Source organism: Festucalex cinctus, chromosome 9 (assembly GCF_051991245.1).
Source record: "Festucalex cinctus isolate MCC-2025b chromosome 9, RoL_Fcin_1.0, whole genome shotgun sequence".
In the NCBI taxonomy this organism is placed as follows: domain Eukaryota; kingdom Metazoa; phylum Chordata; class Actinopteri; order Syngnathiformes; family Syngnathidae; genus Festucalex; species Festucalex cinctus.
In genome coordinates, this window is record NC_135419.1 from 6,855,099 (window position 1) to 6,876,775 (window position 21,677).

At 40.2% G+C, this 21,677-nt stretch overlaps 2 protein-coding genes across 2 annotated transcripts; both read right to left on the reverse strand.

Annotated features, from left to right (window-relative positions):
• Window positions 1-1,411: 1,411 nt before the first annotated feature.
• On the reverse strand, window positions 1,412-8,902 carry LOC144026258 (equilibrative nucleobase transporter 1-like). The gene is made up of 12 exons (XM_077532845.1): window positions 8,719-8,902; window positions 6,996-7,125; window positions 6,702-6,748; window positions 6,197-6,273; window positions 4,983-5,075; window positions 4,751-4,890; window positions 4,236-4,339; window positions 4,011-4,154; window positions 3,426-3,533; window positions 2,942-3,128; window positions 2,399-2,522; window positions 1,412-1,928 (listed from the first exon to the last, which is right to left on the reverse strand). The coding sequence occupies exons 1-12, from the start codon at window positions 8,900-8,902 to the stop codon at window positions 1,791-1,793; spliced, it is 1,476 nt and encodes a 491-aa protein (XP_077388971.1). The 3' UTR covers window positions 1,412-1,790.
• Window positions 8,903-11,634: 2,732 nt separating this feature from the next.
• Window positions 11,635-19,209, reverse strand: LOC144025746 (equilibrative nucleobase transporter 1-like). The gene is made up of 13 exons (XM_077532062.1): window positions 19,152-19,209; window positions 17,988-18,192; window positions 17,418-17,547; window positions 17,185-17,231; window positions 16,462-16,538; window positions 16,144-16,236; window positions 15,917-16,056; window positions 14,310-14,413; window positions 14,057-14,200; window positions 13,792-13,899; window positions 13,525-13,711; window positions 12,359-12,482; window positions 11,635-12,260 (listed from the first exon to the last, which is right to left on the reverse strand). Exons 2-13 carry the CDS (start codon window positions 18,166-18,168, stop codon window positions 12,129-12,131), a joined length of 1,467 nt encoding a protein of 488 aa, XP_077388188.1. The 5' UTR covers window positions 18,169-18,192; window positions 19,152-19,209; the 3' UTR covers window positions 11,635-12,128.
• Window positions 19,210-21,677: the final 2,468 nt, after the last annotated feature.

Genomic DNA, 21,677 nt, shown 5'->3' on the forward strand with positions numbered 1-21,677 from the left:
GCCACTCATCAGTGATTGGGCACACACCTGACTTAAATTGTTTGGTAAAAATTGGTTTCAATTGCTCTTTAAGTATCCTTAGGCAGAGGGTTCAGTTACTTATTCCTCCCCCTTCTGTCATTGTTTGCATGCTATCCTCATTAAAATTATGAAAACCTGTAAATGTTTGTGTGGTTTTAGTTAAAGCAGACACTGTTGTTTCATCTGTGTGATTTTGACAAAGATCAGATCACGTTTGATGGTGATTTTATGCAGAAATGTGAGAAATTCCAAAAGGTTCAGATACTTTTTCATACCACTGTATATAAAAACTTTCATTTCTGATTACATAACACAAGACGAAGCACAGCACAGATCTTTCCTCTCATCTATGAAAAGCATACATAACTCTATCTTTAGCAGTTTCAATCTGTTATTGAGTGAATCTCCTCATATTCAGCACAATGGATTCACAGGACTCCTGAACTGGATCTCTTGTCAGTTCACGTTGTATAAAAGTATTGGTGCAGTTTAGTGGCAGCTGGTAGAACTGTTTTCAAATGTATAGAGTGAAAGTAAAAAGTCATAAATAAATAAAAATAGTGCTACTATTTTTATATGCACGTTGGCATTCGTTATAGTATCGGTTTCATACTAAACAGCCGACACAGACATCTCACGCAGACCAAAGTCCTGGTAACACATTTATAGTAACTAAACACTTGCTTTAAAACTTGTGTGGAATGGAAATACAACTGAAAGAGAACCAAAGCAAAACAAAACATTCTGAAAGGTTAGGGGAATACTAGGGAAACATTGAGGGAATCAATTCTGTTTTAAATACGCAATATATAGAGAATAAAATTACACATTGCATTTGCAAATTTTGTACATAACAATTTGTAATCAATAAAAAAAAAAATCAATGCAACATTCAGGAAACATTATTGAAACAACAAGCTAACATTCTCAGAATGTTCTCGGAACCCAAAATTGTTAATGTGAAACTTTTTTTTTTTCCCCCCCAACATATTTAAACATTTTACCCTGAAGCAAGTGCAGAAGTGACAACAGAAGGATGATAACAAACATGGATTCATACAGAGCAGTAAGAAACACACAAAAAAAAATTTGAATAAAAAAAACAAGTAGGCTAACTTACCTTTATATTTACTAAAAGTTGAAAAACAGCAGTTCCAGAATACAACTTGCGGTGCCTGACATAGTGCTGAATTCAAACACATGCAACTTTAGAAAGCAGGTTGCATGAGTCATCAGCAGAACTGGATGTGATGCCAGGCCCTTGCTGGGGGGTAGTGAATTTCAAATTCCATCTCCGTCCATCTCTCATGACAGGTTGCTTGATTGTACACCGGCCCTCGACTCTTTTTGGTACACATCCCACAGGACGAAGCCGGGTGGGATTGGCAGCCTGTGTTTGCGGGTTCTGTGTAACGTCATGATTTGGGTTTCGGGTTGGGTTTTGATGTTCTTGTTTACTTTTGGTTTTATTGTGATCTGTTTGGTTATTTTTTTCTTGTGTCTCCCTTTGTCCTGTTAAGTGTGATCTTGTCCACCTGTGCTTGTCTGGCCTCCCTCTTGTGTCAGCCACTCAGTGCCCCCAGCCATGTGTGTCTTGTATAGCATCTCTCGTTGTGTCAGTTAGTCTATGTGTTGTTTCTCTTCTTCTTTCACCTGGGAGACTATGTTTGTTTGTGTGCGTGTTTGTGTGAGTCAGTGGAAAACAAAACAAAAAAGTTTGTGAACTCAACAAATATCGCAAGAATTCATCTTGCAGAGCAAGGTTAACTCTACATAACAGCAACTGTGTTCGTGTCAGTGACAGTGTTGGCTTTGGCTCGCTGAGACGCGAGCATTCGACAGTGCAGTAACACATTCACGGGATGACAGAAGGAGAACAGGATAAGCACGGTCAGAGCGATGTTCACCTGCCGAAACATGAATGGACAGATTAGTATACTGCTAATCAATATCTCTATTAAAAAGAAAAATGGTACCTGACATACTGCCCCTTTAAACGGACACATGTAACTAATAAAAATCATATTACTGAAAATGTAACTAATGAAAATTAGGCATAACTTTAAAAAATTGTAACAGAATTATTTTTGTTTTAAAAAAAAACAAAAGATGTAATATTTTGGAGCACAACCTTTAGAGTCCAGTGTCAGTGTTTTTAGCTTTGTGTTTTAGGTCTTATATGCTGTGGAGGACTCATGACGCATGAGTGCTCACAGCGACTTGTTTTTATCTGGCTTCCTTCTTGTACGTGCACGTAACTGATCAGTTACCAACTTGCTATAGACTTCCAATAGGAGAAGCTAATACAAAGTAGAACATCTGTGAAATGTTGAATGACAAACATGACACATTGCACCCTGCACAGTCACGCACTCACATATAAAGGATCCCCGTCCAGCAATTCTTCCACCACAGCAAAGCAGGCATACTGCAGTAAAGAGAAGACCGCCGAGAGACCCAAGATGAGGCCATACAACTTCCCAAAGTGACACGGTGGGAAACTAGTTACCAAAAAAAGAACACAGACAAATTTAAAATTGAAGTGAGTCAAGACTGCAACATTAAAACACAATTACTTTGTTTATGTCACTTGGCATTGTAGAAATTACGTTAAAAGGATTTGAAAAGGCAACCTTGCCCTGTTTATCAGATTTGATTAATATTTTATATGTACCTCTGCTGCTCATCAGAAATCAACGATGTGTTTTTCTCTTGATTGTTTTCCAATGGGCACGACTATTAACAAAATGTATTTTTTATTCACCAAATAAGCATTGTGCCACTCTCAAATCAAACCTCTAGACTGTCCTTTGATCTTTCAACACTTAGTTTTGGTTTTTACAGAGCCACTGTTTGCTCCTCTGCATTTTGAATCGAGAGAGTTGGGCTTAACATATATGAAATATTGAAGTTTACTCACGCCTGAGTGACAAAAGCAGCCATTCCGCCGTACAGGAAGCTGTAATTAACCATTTGCATGACAAAGGTGAAGTACTGAAGTGGCAGCACGGGGATGGAAGCGCAAATTGAGAACACCAGCGCCTGCACTGACGTCAGGAAGAAAGAGACGACTGCGGAATTCAGGTCTGCTTCCGCTTCACTCATTCCTAGATGGAAATGGACACACACACACGGACATGAAGGGTTAAGGAAGGGGGCAAAATGAGGTGGCATGGCTCAGTGGTAGAGTGGTCTTGAGGGCCTTAAAAGATGGAAAAGGACTATCCAAGTAAATGGTACTTAATTTTTATAGCGCTTTTCCACCTTACAAAGCCCTCAAAGTGCATTACATTTTAACTACTCATTCACCTCCTGATGATGCATCATCAGGAGCAACTTGGGGTTCAGTAACTTGCTCAAGGATGTGTTTGGGCATGACGGGGAGCATGCATGTGTGTTACTACCTGCCACCGCAGGTTTGCGCTTGTGTCGGTCCATGATGAAGCCATTAATGGGAGAAACCAGCAATCCGCACATCTGAGTGATTGCGAAGACGTTGATGTATTGGCTCACTGTCAACAGACAAAAAGAAAAGGTGAGGCATAATTGATCTAAAATTTCACATCTCTATTAAATGGTACTTGATTTATATAGCTCTTTTCCACCTTATAAGGCCCTCAAAGCGCTTTCCATTCAACTACTCATGCTGCAGCATCAGGAGCAACTGGGGGTTCAGTATTTTGCTCAAGGATTCTTCAGCGTGGTCACAACGGCTTGGGATCAAACCCTCAACCTCTGGGCTGCGAGACCACCACTCTACAACTGAGCTACGCCACCCCCTGTTAGCAGTGGTAGCACTGAATATAGTCATACAGTGGTTCTTAGAGGTACAGAATGATCCCAACCAGTTTTCTATGCACATTCACCAACCAAACCCTTCATTATTGAACATGAAATACAGTACAAACACGATAAGTGGGAGAGATAATACATACACGCATGTGTATTGTTGGGTGGGTGCTTCTATATGTGCGCACATGTGTACATACCAACTGATGTATCCCCATCAGCAAGACGCTCCAGCACGGGGTTGAGGGTTCCAATGAACAACAAATGTCTCAGTTGGATCACAGACAACCAGATGAGGACGAAGACGAAGAATTTGGACAGGACACATTCGCGGAAGGTTTTCTCTGAGGAAGGCAATACAGATGAGATGTAAAACTGTGATTTGTTTGAAGAAGGTGTTAGAATGAATTCCTAAATGCACACACCAGGTTTTTCTGGTTCATTCTCTGCACGTGGCTCCTCATCCATTGGTATCTGAAATACAGTCTGCACCGTCTCATTGGACTTCCTTGATCTACTGCAGGATATCCTGATGGTCAGAGAGGACAATTAGCAAAAACAGTGGGTCTACTACTCACGACTGTTTGGTATGACAGCAAGGGTGAATTTTAGTCCTCCTTCCTTGAATGTTGACACGTCTAGACCAGCATTGATTTACACCACTTTTTTTTTTTTTTTTTTTAAGTTATAATGCTAATACAGTGTTGAAATGGTGGCCCATCACTGTTAGCACATCAGCCGCACAGTTATAAGGTTGTGGGATCAAATCCAGATACCAACGTTCTTGTATTTAAGTTTGCATGTTCTCCTTGTTTTCTCCCAATTTCCGTTTTTGCATCAGGAAAGGCATCTGTCTTAAAAATTGTACTTGTTTTGCTCGTTTTACGACCACCTTCATCCTTTCACGCCCTCTCTGATGAGCATTGTTTAAGATTCATACCCATACTTGTAGTGGTCAGGTATCGGGTACGGAATCAAGGTTCTGGGAAACAGGAAGATCGTCCTGAGCACGTGGTGGATGCTGCCGGCGGCCAGGAACAGGGAACTGGCCCTGAGGGAGATGCCAGCCTCGTACACCAACTGTAATGACAAAGTGAAGATCATCATTGATAAAGATGGTAAATTGTGTAAGTTAACACCTGCCAAAAGGCTTTTTCGCCATTTTGACTTACTTTAACGATGAGGAAGACTCCCGAGGAAGTGTCGAAGGCTCCGTTGTAGACAGTGATGATGGTAGAACGATGAGCACCAAAGAGATTTGCCACCTTCAGGACGAGAACTTTAATGGATGAGTGTTACAGTTGTTCAAGCAGCCCTCCGTTGGATGAAAACTAATACACCTTATTATAAAAAGAACATAAAAACAGTCATTTGTGACTCTCGATTGTGGTGGGCCATACATGTTCTGTTCCATTCTTTAATTCAGCCCACGGAGCATTTACGTTAGCATGACTGGCAATTTGTTGCATTAATTTAGATGCCCCCTAAAATTTGTAATGTATTTTGTTGTCTAACTGGTAAGTTGATTACCTGCAAATATTTGTAATGAAACAAAATATTCTAAAAATACATCGTCACCGTCAGTTTCAAACCTTTCATGTCCAAATTTGTTCCATGATTCCACCTGATGCTAGTGATGTAGATTTAACATTTTTTAAATTTAATTTTACCTATTAAAATTTAAGCATCTTCTCCGGGTACTCCGGTCTCCTCCCACATTCCAAAGACATGCATGGCAGGTTAATTGGGAATTGCCCCTAGGTTGTGCTTGTGAGTGTGGATGGTTGTTCGTCTCTGTGTGCCCTGCGATTGGCTGGCAACGAGTTCAGGGTGTACCTCGCCTACTGCCCAAAGCCAGCTGAGATAGGCTCCAGCACCCCCCGCGCCCCTTGTGATGAATAAGTGGTCAAGAAAATGGATGGATGGATGTATTATTGAAATAAAGTTTTTTTTCTTCGTATTTTACACATACCTATCTTTTTTGTTTTTTGTTTTTTTTTAACCTCATTTACAAATATATTTGTAGCATATTTTTACAACTGGAAGAATGCACTGAAACGGATCTCAAGAAGCAGAAATGAACAAAATAAATAAATCAGCATCAAAGAAGTCTTGATTGAACCAAGGGTGCACCAAAGTTACAAACATAAAGCTGCCGTAATGGTTGTTTCCACGATACCAACTTCAAAATAAAGGCCAAACAAAAATCCCCTAAACACTCCCAAACACGTGCCGGTTATGTCATGAAGCTGGTAAGACTGCCATCGGAATCTGCCGACTGCCTCCTGCACATGCACGAGTACATTCACATGCTTATAAATAGAGAATTTAACTTGATAATGTCATGCTGTAACGTAGTTTGGCATGTTTGCATTCCGAACTGCACCTGCATGTTGGTAACGGACAGCATCATTCCACCCACAGCTATGGACGAGAGCGCTGGGTAAAGCAGCATGGACAGAGCTGATGGAGAGAAACAAAAATGAGGACATACAAATAACATCCAAGCATGCATGTTATGATAATAAGACATATTTTTCTTTGTAAACGATATATATGCGACAACATGGTGTCCACATGCACCAGGTAGACTCGGTTGGCAGCATGAATAGCCCGCAAGCTTGTCTAGAAATAGCTGACCAATGACACATATTGTTAATTCCTGGGAATATAGTAAAATTGAATATGTAAACACTTGCAGAGGTTTATAAAATAAAAGTCTATTTATCTGTTTCAAACCTTGTTAATTATTAATAAGATGACTGAGTGTCCCTTCTCTCTACATATAAAGAATATCATTTATTGCCCCCCCACAAGGGGCACTGAATTGAATTCACCTCGCCCTTGTTGGTGACCCCTGGAATTGGCAATAGAAATATGCAAATATTTACCTGGCGTTGCAAAAGCCAACATCAAGATACCCCCAGTGTGAAGGGCTCTGGGAGCAACACAGCACAATTAAGTCATTATTTGCATTCTTATACTTTTGGGTTTACATGAAACTGCCTTGTGTTGTTGTGCATTTGATAATAAGGGTGGGGTCAAGCTCAATCTAAAGCAACATTGCACCATGATGCAATGTAGACAGATGACTGACTAATTTTTTCAATGCGAGCTTTACTGTATTAGGTCAAGCATTGGCTAACATGTGAGATATTACAAAAAAAATAAAAATCAACACTCACAATCCAAAAAGCCGAGCCACCAAGGTGCCAAAACGGTCAAAGATGACACCATTTAGAAATGTCAGGAAATTATTCATGAAGGATGCAATTGTGAAGACCAGAGAGAACTGTTCATCCTGCCCCCTGCAATCTGACACGGACAACAAATTCAAAAAGAATTAGTTCAAATGTAAAAGCTGCCAAGCACCATTCAGACCAAAATAGTCGCGCCTATTAATTGCAGAAACCCATTTTGATATCATCTCAATTTTTCCACGAACAAAATGACTCTGCATTTTAACTCTAGAAAATTAAATGCTTTTTCATCACTAAAATCACTAAAACCCCCACATGATGTCAGCAAAAGAACGGGAGAGTAGTGCAGTCTGAAACACTTGAAGTCTGTCACATATAATGTCCGAAAACTTAAAACCACTTCAACCTCTGAAAATATCAGAACGATAACCTTCTTAATAGGTGCTCACTAATGAGGAAATGAGTGGCTTAGTATCTTCACTTTTTCTCGCACTTGGTTAGTTTTTAATAATAAATTACATAGGACCTTTCTAGACATGCAAATACTCGTACATGTTGAAAAACGAAAAAACACTCGCAAGTTCTCCTTGGGTTGACGGGGTGGATACCATTTAGTTGGGAGGTCAACCATTTACAGTTTTAAGCAATGAACGAGAGTCCGTGGCTGGGATTCTTTTTTTTTTTTCTGCAGATACCATCATTAGGTCAAGAACTATAAAATATATGCCAATTTTGGAGCATTAGTGGTGAACTATAACTTCAGAGAGACCACACTTGGCCACCACCAATTACTACGTTTGCAGGGTTCTCCTCCTTCGGGTTTCCATATGTGATAGAATATATATTTTTTGGATTGAAATTAATAATGGATTTTTAAAATCAATTACTTATTAGTTTACCACAAGATGGAAATAAATCCTACACACTCTCTTTAAAGTTGAGTTAATACAATATTGTTTCTTTAGTAGAATTCTGTTTGTTTAGACTAAAGCAATATGAATAATGCATAATGAATATAGCAATGAATGTATATAGTTAGTAAACACAACACACGTCACGCAGGAGGGGAGAGATGTTACGTTCGGGTTGGTTGCTATTACTGCTCATCGCTCGTAAATTGTTTTCTTTGTTCCGGCCTCGGCTACGTCGAACAGTCGCCGTTTGTTCAAGATAAATAAAAGGGTGACATAACAAGCAATTCTGGTGGCATTCTCACTCGACATTACATTATAATGTTTATTAATGAATTATATACTTTTTTTTAAAAACATTTTTTGTTTAGGGTACTATACATTCATATATATTAAGAAATTCAGAGGCTATTTTTGAAGAAATAAAAGAACTGTTGAAAAGATCTTTCAAAGATGTCTTTGATGTCATTTAATTGCAAAACAAGACGGCGGCAAAAAATGGTTAAACGAGCCCAAAATTGTCACTAATCTATAAAATTACACTGAAATGCTTGTGAATAAAGATTAATACAAGAATAAATTAATACAAGAATGACAATCTCTTGATCTAACCCTTAACCTTATTTCAATTAGTTTCTAGATTATCATTAGTCCTAACACTTCTAAGAGGCTCCCAAGTGGGCTATCATTTTTTTTTTTTTTGGTGTTTCAAATAATTAACAAATGCTATGTTGCAAATTGCGACATTAATGGTCCCCACAGTTGCTCATAATTGAAAGTCAGAGAGGAAAACTGACCTTGGACCTGTGTGCCATTACTGTTTGTGGTGTTGACGCAAAAGGAGCCGAAGAAGCCTTGCGACTTCAGAAGGAAGACGAGTGAGGCCCACCCGAACATGATTCCTGCAAAGAACAGACTCTCCACCATGCCTGTGATGAAGGCGAGTTTGTCTTGTACTTTGAAGCGCTTTGGACACAGCATCGTTGTTCAAGCTGTGCACACACACACCTGGCAAGGAAGAGATGAGGAAGAGACGCTAACTCCAGTACTCATAAAGATCTGTGCTTTATGAGAGAAGCACTTAAAAGTCATTTAAGTTGCCTGCTGTAAACATGATGGAATCCCGATGCTAGCCGGACCCGAACGCGCGTTTACAACCATAGCTCGAAAACGCTACCATGCTGTCCTGGCTCAAAGCTTCAAAAAAAGACCACGTTCAGACTCTGAGGTGGATTTGCAGGCTGATAAACAATAACCTGGGTTGCTCATTATGAAGCGAGAAGTGAAGCCGGCAGCATCCATCTTGCGTTGCAACACCTACAGTAAGTTAAATTAAGTCACAATTCACAATACTCAGATAATAATAATCTGAATGGTAGGGGAATCTGAGATTGGCTGGCAACCAGTCCAGGGTGTACCCCGCATACTGCCCAGCTAGGCCCCAGCACCCCCCGCGACCCTTAATTGTGAGGAATAAGCAGTCAAGAAAATGGATGGATGGATGGATGGTAGGGGAATACCGGCACTTCTTTTTTTTCACTGTTTGTGGCACAAAGGGACCTTGGAAAAAAATGCTTGTGGTTTGGACTTCCATCTACTGTAATGGTCACTGCATAACGGTGAAAAGAAAAATAGGGTGCAACGCTTGTAAGCACTCTTGTCTCAAAATCATGAGTGTCAGCTATATAAAACTTTCATTTCTGATTACATAACACAAGAAGAAGCACAGCACGGCTCTTTCCTCTCATCTATAACAAGACCTCCTAACGCTATCATTAGCAATTTCAAAATAAAATAAATTAAATAAATAAATAAAAATAGTGCTACTATTTTTTATATACACGTTGGCATTCGTTATAGTATCGGTTTTATACTAAACAGCCACAGACGTCTCACACAGTCCGAGGTACCGGTAATACATTTATAGTGACTATTTGCTTTAAAACTTGTGTGGAATGTAAATACAAGAGAACCAAAGAAAAACATTCTGAAAGGTTAGGGGAATGCTAGGTAAATATTAAGGGAATCAATTGTGTTTTCAATACGCAATATATAGAGAATAAAAATTCACTTTGTATTTGCACCTGGATTGGCTGGCAAACCAGTCCAGGGTGTACCCCGCCTACTACCCAAAGCCTGCTGGGATAGGCTCCAGTACCCCCGCGACCCTTGTGAGGAATAAGCGGTCAAGATAATGGATGGATGGATGGATGGATGGATGGATTGCATTTGCAAATTATGTACATAACAATTTGCAACCAATCAAAAGCCAAATCAATGTAACATTCAGGAAACATTACAACAACAACATGATAACATTCTCAGAACCCAAAATTTTAACATGTTTTTTTTTTTTTTTTTTTAACATATTTAAAACAACAACAACAGAAGGATGATGACAAACATGGGTGCACACGTAGCAGTAAGAAACACAAAAAAAGATTTGAAAAAACAAAACAAAACAAGTAGGCTAACTTACCTTTCTAATTGCAAAAGTAGAACTAAAAGTTGAAAAAGAGCAGTTGCAGCACACGACTTGGGGAGCCTGACTTAGTGCAGAATTCAAACACATTCAAGTCTAGGAAGCAGGTTGCACCAGTCAATCAGCAAAATTTCATGTGATGCCAGCCCCTTGCCGAGGCGGAGTGAATTTCAAGTTCCATCTCCTTCCATCTCTCATGACAAGTTGCTTGATTGTACACCGGCCCTCGACTCTTTTTGGTACACATCCCACAGGACGAAGCCGGGTGGGATTGGCAGCCTGTGTTTGCGGGTTCTGTGTAACGTCATGATTTGGGTTTAGGGTTGGGTTTTGGTGTTCTAGTTGACTTTTGGTTTTATTGTGATCTGTTTGGTTATTTTTTTCTTGTGTCTCCCTTAGGATGGCCACTTCCATAAGGTCAAAAAGGAGAACATAAAATCACCACCACACATTAACAGAAGCCCAGAGGTGTAGACTGAGAAGGAGCTGATGGGTATAAATCCTGTATTTATATAGTGCATTTTCCTGAGTGAAAACGGAAGATCCTGCCTTTAAAGAAAAAAAAATGTCAAATTGATTTTGTATACGGACTGAAAATGAATCCCGGTACATAAATGTCATTAAATACATGTTTAATTATTTCAATATCTATGACGATGTTTATTTCAGTATTTAATTATGTCACTATTATTTTGGGCACTTGTGTTCGCCTATGCATCATGAAATACAGTTCCGTTATTGGTTCTCATCAAAATTAGTGGACAGTCTGTGTTCATTTTAAATTTGTTTATTTAGCTATTCCTGCACGGCCGTACAGAAGAAAGAAGGTCAGTTATTTGGGAATTAATTTTCATTAATTTGTTTACTCCACAATACTTAGTGACCAGTTTCATGGACCTTCTGAACATCCTTTTGGAAACTCCAAACCACTCAGCAATTTCACTAGCTGCCCACGATCTGCACAATATGTTTGATTTTGTGGCGGTGATAATGGCTTTTCATGATAGGAGTTCACATTTAATGCCAAAAAAATATTTCCAACTTTTTAGAATGTACTGCACTAATTAAATAAACAATAAATAAACAAATGCAACAACACGTTGGTATTTATTTATTTAGGTCCCACTTGGTGCCCCACGGAAGTTGTTTGATTGAACCTTTTGTTTAGAGCATACTGTACAAAAAAAAGAAACACAGAAATTAGAAAATTTACAATACAATTACCCCATAAACTATCAGTCCAACTCTTGTACCCCTTGATAAGAGTACCAGTTGTCAAATGTCATTTTCTGCATGCATACAGTGTGACTGGGTGGATACCTTCAAGGTATGTGAAGCACCAACTGTACTTGAAGGGACAATAGCCTTAGACCATTTTTCACCAAAAAACAAACCCCCACAAATTTGTGTATTTTTCTGCTCAGGAAAATGAAACTGGCATTGTTTTTCAATAATACCAATCCATTTTGGAGTAATGAGTAAATAATTAACTGCTCCTGGAATGCCTCTTTTTCATCTGCAAAATTGATATGCCCCCATGTCTGGCTGTGACGTCAGGCAAGTAACTGGACACATCAGCACATTCTAAAATGCTTAACTTGAATTGTTTATAATATCCCAAAACGACAATCCATCGTCACCAAACTGTATGTGGCCATTTTTTTACTTCAACCTCTGACAATATCATAATGATAAGCCTCATGTGGTCAGTATTACTGGGGCCCTTTAAGCAGCGGTGTTTGTATCAGTGATCATGTTGACTTTGGCCCTCTGGGATGCAAGCGTTCGACAGTGCAGAAAAACATTCAGGGGATGACTAAAGGAGAACAGGACGAGGACCGTCAGCGCAATGTTCATCTGCAGACACACGAATGGAGAGATTATTATTTTATTCAATTAAAAAAAAAGAACAATATTCAACCTCAATATTCAACTATGTAAAGTCATGCACGTACATATAAAGGATCTCCGCCCAGAAATTCTTCCACCACAGCAAAGCAGGCATACTGCAGTAAAGAGAAGACCGCCGAGAGACCTAAGACGAGGCCAAACAACTTCCCAAAGTGACATGGTGGGAAACTACACACACACATACAGAAAAAGAACACAAAAGTCGTTATACGGTGCATGTATTTGGATAGTGACTCTTATTATGCTTCTGAGAATGACAAGATGAAATAAAATTAATTGAAATTTAAATGACATCATAGTGCTCAGCTTGCGAATGTCACATGATCAAACTCACAAAGTAGCTGCGCTTTGATTGGTCGTTACGGGAGCAACTGTGTTGTCATTTTCAGTCAACAGCAATAGTGGCAAAAAAGTGTGGAGAGAAAAAAAAAAATCACAATAACATACACAATGCTGAAGCATTCCCACAATTCCCTGTTTAGACTAGTGGGGGTGCCTCCTTCCGAGAACATATTATTGTAAAGATTTTTTTTTCTTCTAAATTTCCCTAAAGACACCAGGCCTGGTGGATGGCCTGTGACTCCTCATGAGGTTCACTGCTCTCCCATCGTTCAATATAGGGACTGAAAAGACATTCACCTTCAAAATGTTCCTTCCATATTACTTTCTTGGGTCATCTGTCATCGGATTTTATTTTCTAGTTCCACTTGTACTATTAACACAAAGTCACATTGTAGAACTGAAGTACACGTGAATTCCAACTGAAACCTGTTCACGATCACAATCCGAGTTCGCCCACGTGCTGCAATGGGAGCGGTATGACACTCGCATGACCAAAATAAAACACCAAATTCAAAGTCAGCAGTTATCTTGTTTTGTGATTGATGTCTCTTGACCATCATGCATCAATGTGGCAACTTCGCACTGTTTACTGCGATACAGATCTTATTTGTACTCACGGTTAATCTGTGATCGCTCACGTGTTGTCACTTGTTTTCAAATGGACATTATATAAGATTCCATCCATCCATCCATCCATCCATCCATCCATCCATCTTCTTAACCGCTTTTCCTCACAAGGGTCGCGGGGGCACTGCAGCCTATCCCAGCTGGCTTCGGGCAGTATGCGGGGAACACTCTGAACTGGTTGCCAGCCAATCCAGGACATAAGATTCTATGCAGCCTTTAATGTCAGCCTTAAGCTACTCACGCCATTGCGACGAAAGCAGACATTCCTCCGTAGACGAAGCTGTAAGTGACCATTAGAGTGATGAAGGTGAAGTACTGAAGTGGCAGCACGGGGATGGAAGCGCAAATTGAGAACACCAGCGACAACAGCGACGTCAGGAAGAAAGAGAGAACTGCGGAATTCAGGTCTGCTTCTTGTTCACTCATCCCTATGAACATGTGCAAATACAAAAAGGAAGAATTAGTGATTGGTCACATGAGCGCCCATCTTGGTGATTTTTGCATGCACCTGCCACCGGGCGTTTGCCCTTGTGTCGGTCCATGATGAAGCCATTAATGGGACCAATCAACAACCCGCACATTTGAGTGAAAGCAAAGGCGTTGATGTACTGGCTCACTGCCGACACACAAAAAGAAAATGTGAGGTAAAAATTACTCGTCACATTTAGCAAAGCACTGAATTTAGTCATATACAGTGTAACCAATATTTCAGTGCTGTTCAGTGTCCCGACTCCTGCTTGCAATTCAGCTTGGCTTTGTGGTTGTGTGCATACCAAGTGATTCATCTCCATCAGCCAGACGCTCCAGCATGGGGTTGAGGGTGCCAATGAACAAATAATGTCTCAGTTGGATCACAGACAACCAGAGGACGACCAAGAAGAAGAATTTGGACAGGACACATTCACGGAAAGTTTTCTCTGAGGAAGACAATGGAGATGAGATAAAGACATACTTTATTTGAAGGCCTTGTTTCTTTCTTTCTTTCTTTCTTTTTTTTTTTTTTAAAGAATTCATAATTGTACACACCAGGTTGTTCAGGCTCTTCCTCTTCATGTGACTTCTCATCTACTGTCATCTGATAGTCAGTCTGCACCGTTTTGTTGAACTTGCTTGATCTTTTGTAGGATATCCTGAAGTCAGAAAGGACTATCAGGGAAAACACTGAGCCTGTGTCAAAATTCACAAGGCCGAATTTGTCGGCTGCATGACGTCACTCCCGTCGCGACTCGGCAGCACGCACGGACTATTTTGCTGCCTTCATATGGCATCGAAATTATGGTAAACACCCATGCCGAATAGAAAATTGCACATGAACGGCCCCCCCGTGTCGTATTTTCCACTGGACAACTGGGAATTTATTTCGATACCCGAGTTTCCGAGCTGAGGGAACTTTTCAAGTTTCAACATAGCGGAGATATGCTGCAGGATTCATGAATGGCAAGAAAAAAGGGCAAACGCAAGGGCGTTGTCGTCCGCTAGCAGGTTGTTTTAGAATCTGCACAATTACGTAGCATACAAAATTCAATGTCCTGTCCTTTACAACTCATTATTTAGCATAATTGTTCGGTTTTACGAGCAAAGACGACGTCAGCTGCCCTGTGTATTTTGTTGCTACAACAAAAGCACATGAACAGAAATCATCAGTCGTCCCATAGCATGTGAAGGCAGACATGTGAAATTACGAATGCATTGTCAATGCTGCTTGGGTAGCGCATTGACCCACAGTCCATTCATGTGTAAATCCGTGCATGCCACTGATCTGAATATACATACAGTATATTCAGGTCAGTGGTGGGTGCTTGTCGAGTCACGCCGGGAGTGATGTCATGCAGCTAACAAATTCGGCCTTCGGAGGACCCAGCCTTGTGAATTTGGACACAACCTGAGCCTGCATCCCAAATCTGTTTGACCTGCAAATCACCCATATGGTGTCATCTTGGCCCACTTGAACCTCAACTCGAAAGTGAAAAGACTGTTGCTCATGTGCAGAACTCACTTGGATCTTCTCTTGTAACAATAATGGTCCATAGTGAGCTCCTACTCCATATCGCCTAATGGTGGACCAGTGGCGAGTACGGATTCTGCTATCAAGACGGCTAGGGGCGGAACTAGGGCGTTGATGTTAAGCAGAACTTGTGTGGATTCGTTGGTGCTGCCACATAGTTAACTTGAAAAGATAACTTAGTTATTTTACTTACTTGATTTTTAACAGTAACTTAGATGACAAGTTACTGTCAGCAGAGAGCAGTTCCGCTTAATGTAAATATGACAACTGGTTTTGCCAACACTTAAATGGAAGGACATTTTTAACAGTAATTTTTATTTAAAAAATAAAATAATTTCTAATATAATTTAGAATTTATATAAAATGTGACTTCACATAAAGAGTATTTGGATTTCCCTGAACATAAATAGCCTACTTGTTTTTGTCTTAGAAGCTTTCCTTGAATGTTAAATTTCACACATTGATCAATGGACAATCACTTGGGAGTCCAAAGTATTTGTATACAGGAGACTGAAAAGTAAAATTTCCCTAAGACGACATTTTTAAAGATTTCTATTCAGCACCTATTTGCATTTTACTCCCATCATCTTTTATGTCCACTTTGCTGAACACTGCTTAGCAATCATACCCATACTTGTAGCGGTCAGGCAGCGGGTATGGTATTGAAGTTCTGGGAAAAAGGAAGATCGTCCTGAGCACGTGAAGGATGCTGCCGGCTGCCAAGAATAGGAAACTGGCCTTGAGGGGGATGCCAAACTCGTATGCCAACTTCAGGTGCAAAATGAAGATCATCATTAATACATAAATCCTACAACTTGACAAATGCCAACGGCCTTTGGCTCCATTTAGACTCACTTTAACGAGGACAAAGACACCCGAGGAAGAGTCGAAGGCCCCATTGTAGATCGTGATGATGGTGGAACGATGAGCACCGAACAGATTTGCCACCTTTAGGAGGATAAATTCAACGGGTGAGTGTCAAATTTTATTGACAAAAGTATTTTGAAGCGCTCTCAATTCCAACTTGTGACTTGAACTAATGGCTTTTAGAAAACGGCAGTTGTTTGTTTACATTCAAACTGCAGGTTGTGATTGCGGAATTACAATTTTAGCATCGCAAGTTCACTCTTTTTGGTCATTGGAGACAAAAAAAAAAAAAAAAAAAAACCTTACCTGCATGTTGCTGAGGAGCAGCATCATGCCACCAACAGCTATGAACGACAGCGCTGGGTGAAGCAGCATCGAAAGAGCTGATGAGGAGAGACAAAAATGATTTGATAAGAACTATTTCGCAAAAGGACCAAATTACATTTGGCATTTTAACTCATACAACAAGCTCAAACTATTTGGAATATGTATTAATGGCTGCATTGACGGGTTTTCCCACAAAATCATATAGATGAATGCGTTCACCACCAACAGTGGCCCAAAAATTGTTGGAGGCTGCACTTTAAGAACTTGTTTCTTACAGTATAGTTCAGACTCGGAAGTGACGTTTCTCGTCTGGACGAGAAACTTTTCTTGTTGAAACATATTTAATTTTTTTCCCCTCCCATGTCACTTTAGGGGCTCCGTAATATAGCAAAAAATGACGAACAAAAATGCTGTCTGGTTCTGTGTTCCGTCATCAATTTATAACGTGTGTCACATGTGTGGAGTTTGCAGTCAGCTCTCAGATTGAATTAAAGTGACAGTGTGTAATATTTAGCGCCATCTACTGATGAACTAATAATTCATTCAATATAAAAACCCAATTGATTTCAATAATATGCAAAAAATATGTATCACTTCCAGGCACATTTTTTTTTCTTAAAATATATAATCGTAGATCTAGTAATCACCTTTTTTATATTATATGACTGTAGTCTCACTGTCATCAAAGATGCTGACATTTACCTGGAGTTGCAAAGGCCAACATCAGGATGCCGGATGTGTGAAGAGCTCTGGTGCAACAAAACAAATTCATTACTCATTACTCATTATCTATGTGATTTAACCTAAACTGCACAGCATGATGCGATGTAGACAGACATAGTATAGTCATAGTCATATCTTACATCTGTAACTTGTAACAAAATGTAGGTCAAGCATGTGCCGTGTTATTTGAATTATTTTCCTTCAGCACTCACATTCCAAAGAGCCGAGCCACCAAAGTGCCAAAGTGGTCAAAGATGGCACCATTTACAAACGTCAGGAAATTATTCATGAAGGATGCAATGGTGAAGACCAGAGAAAACTGCTCATCCTGCCTTCTGCAGTCTGACACAGACAAACAAAGATGGGGTGAAAAACATCTATTGTATAGCAGTCTGGAAATGTACAAACATTTTTGCAGTAATGACTCAATGGTTGTCATTGCTTATCATGCTGAAGAATTGAGGAATTAGCTTTGAAATGAACTTTTGTACAAATGTGGGTTATCCTGCAATTAAATCTTTGCGTATCATTATTTTCATTCATTATCATTATTGGAATTTGTTTGTATGTTTGTTTGTTTACACACAATGTTAAAAAAATACAAATAAAAATTAAAATACAGTCAAAATTAAAACAAATACAACACGTGACAATAAGATAGAAACCCATTACGGGCTTATCAAGGACCTCACCTAAGAAATATACACTAAGATAGCAAGATAGCAAGATGGCAGCCACTCGATGCCAAGCCCTATCTTTAGAAGGGAGAAGAGCAAACCGACCTTGGACCTGTGAGCCATCACTGTTTGTGGCGTTTACGCAAAAGGAGCCAAAGAAACCTTGCGACTTCAAGATGAACACAAGTGAGGCCCACCCGAATATAAATCCTGCAAAGAACAGACACTCCACCAAGCCAGTGATGAAGGTGAAGGCTTGTCGCAAATTGTAGCGCTTCCACTTCATTGTTCAAGCTTCTTGCACACACACCTGGTGAGGAGAAGGTGATGCAAAATAAGAAATATGTGTCTACTATTCTTTTCTGTGTCTATGCTGAATTCACAAATGATATAGCGTTAAATTAAAACTGAACCATTGATATTTTGACAGCAAGGAAAATAAACATAGTGTACGTTTGTGTATATGAGGCAACAGTTAGGGCCATATTTTCATTCCCTGTGCAAGTCTGGCGCAAAGTGCAAGTCTACTGAGCAGTGTGAGCACATGGGAGTTTTCTTTTGGTATGTTTGTAAACTTCACGTAGGCAGAATTGGGAGTTACAGGTTGGTTTCACCCTTGTGGGAGGCAACGTAGCCGAGTCCCGGCCAATCGTAGCTGCTCCTCTCCTGTTCATTCAAGTCAAGGCGGTCAAAGTAAAAAGTGTCCGCCAAGCTAGACTGATCTACCCCCGAACCAAAATGAAGTTGCACCCGTTTTTACGCCAGTCGGCTAAAATAGGGCCCTCCTGACATAGATTTTGTATTTATCAATTTGTGCTAAATCTAGGAAATGGTGGTTTCCATCTTGAAACTGTGCATTCCATAAATGTGCGCATTTTCTATGAGACAGCGGTAACAGTTTTCTGGCACAAGGTGTCATGACCTTGAAAAAGTGATACGAATATAAAAGCACATCAAAGATCAGGTATATTAAACAAAAGGAACGGAAGTCATACAGAGGGTGCCTTAAGGTGCAATCTGCAACTGCTAACACTTCCCTTTTCTCTGAAACACTGATAAGGATAAATCATCCATTTTTAAACATCAGACAGACTATAATTACATTTTCAAGTAGTAGTCCATATTTTCCTATATACAATTATGTTAATCTTAGCCTGGTCCAAAATTGACCTAAAACATGCAACGCAAGCGTGGCAATATGTCATATGAAACAGTAATTAAGAGTTAAGTTGCCACATAATCATATACCCAAAACAAAGTAGTACCGACCTTGTAATTCCTCAGCGGTGCTGTCCAGATGGCTTCTCAAATCCTGTTATAATGCCAGTGTTTCACACCCCTCCTTTGTAAGCGCAACTCCCCATTGATAACGTCAACGGCTGTGCAACATCACATGCTGTGTTTGTCAAGCGGCAATCTAAAAATCTCAAAACAGTTCAAGCTCATATCAGATATACCTGCATACAGTGGCGTGATAAAGTATTTGAAGTATTTGGGATTTTCTCAAATTATTATTATTATTATTATTATTATTATTTTTACAGTTACCCACCAATGGTGCCACCAAAGGGTGTCCACTGGCCACCCCTTTAAATTTACTTGTCCAGTGAAACTCGAAATTTGAACTGTACTGTTAATAATCTTTGCACATAAGAGAATAAATAACCATAATAAATAACCAAAGTATATTAGTAGGCATTTAAGTCTTTCTACTGGCCGGTTGACTACAAACTATTCAAAGTTACAATGTTGATATCTTGTGCTATTGTTTTTTCGTCAACTAGCAAAATAGTGTCTCTCTCCTCCAATTCAGGAGCATAGGTAGAACATTTTTCAGTGGAGCCGGAGGTGGTCAGGGTCGGCCACTAGCCAGACACGCACATGTGCACATCATGCGCATTTTTCATGCTCTCTGCAATCGATAAGTAGACAAAATGACATAACACCTCACCGAAGGGTGGCATACATGTGCACATCATGCACATTCTTTAAACACTCTCTGTAATCACAAGTCATTGTTTATCATACCATCCATCCACAGTCAGAGTCACGTGAAATAAAATGTGCACACATCCAGAACCTTGACCAAGACGCTCAAAATACAATCAGAAACAAGTCTGTAAAAAGCAACATTTTGCTTTTCTTTTGCAATTGCTTTTTGTGTACTCATGTTCATCTCATAGACTGCTTCTATCTCATGCACTGAGTTACAATCAAACAGCCAATCAGAGTAATCAATTGCCATTTGGTATCAAGGTATGTAAGAATAATAGCATCCGCGTGAAAATGGCAGAAAAGTCATAGGCAAGGGCTGACTCGCCATCGGGAATTTCAGGAGTTTATTAATATTAATATTATAAAAGTATCACTTTATTGCAAGTCGTCGCCTCCCCACATCGATGAATAGGATTTACCGCATGCTCGTCGTCTACTAAACATAAAATACAGACCCCCCCCCCAATTTTGACTATTTCAGAAAAAGGTGGCTAAGAGGTTAGCACACCCGCCTCCCAGTGCTGAGGACGCAAGATCGAGTCCGTGCTTCGGTGCCTCTTGGTGTCACAGGTCTTAAAGGGCATGAGCCTCCATCCTCCACCAATTGGTGAGCAGCATGTTGAGCCACCTCGTTACATACAATACATATAGCCACCGTTTAAGATAATATATGTACAGCCAGCCCACTATTTTATAAATACAGGCCGACTCGCCGAGAGCCTGTAAACAAAGCCAAAGCAACAGCCGTGCAACGGCCCGCGCTCACCGGCTTGCCACTTGGAGGACACGCACTGCTGGCGCCTGGCGGAGTGACTCGCCCAAGTCAGTGTGTTAAACACAAACTCAGAACAATGCTGGTCAAGCATGACCTGGTGTTTTGTGGTGTGGATGAGTTTGATGTTTAGTTTAGTCTACTTATTTATCTATTTATTTATCTCTTTATTCACTATTTCTTATTTGTTCACTGATGTATAATGTATTTACTTGTAAAAAAACCCCCCCAAAAAAACCTGTATTCGCACTTCAAAATGTTTGCTTTGTTCTTGTTTACTGCAAAACTGATGTTTATGTGCACCACTTTGTATACAGCAATGCCTGTTCTTAAAGAGCTTTATAAATAAAGTTGAGTTGAGTTGAGTAACCCCGGGTTTTCACTGGATGCGGTTGCGGTGCGGTTGCGGTGCGGTCCGGCGACGCAAGCAATTAGATTCCATTCATTCGAATGGTGCAGTTTACACCGCTTGCGGGTGCGTTGCGTGTCGACTGCGGAAGGCCTGCGGCGTGCCGCAAGCCTTCCGCAAGGATAGCCTATTTTCTATTTTTGCCGGACGCCGCAGCGGTAGGCCTCCGGCAAATGGCAAGCTAGCACAAAACACATCGAGCGGGACAGGAAGACCGAGGCAGTTTCAAAATAAATTTCCGGTTAGCTTTCAGAATAAAACACTCGCCAGCTCCTATTTCGCAAGTTTTTCAGCAAAACGTGACGTGGGCGTCGCCGGGCCATGTGCTCATTCACGGTTTAGACACCAGCGAACATGGACGAGGAGAGGTTTATATTGGAGGTGGAAAACTACAAAATAATATATGACACGGCACATCCTTTTTATAAGGACTGTAATGTATTGTGAGTTTGATGTTCGCGATTGCTTGTTGTGCCCGTCTCGCTTGCCGTACTGAGCGGCAGCCGGACGCGGAAGACAGAAATAAAGAGTGGACCCACACTGACCCGACTCTCGTTATTAATATACTTTACAAGGACAACCAAAAAAAGGATGCTGCATGTTATCTCATAGCAGAAGA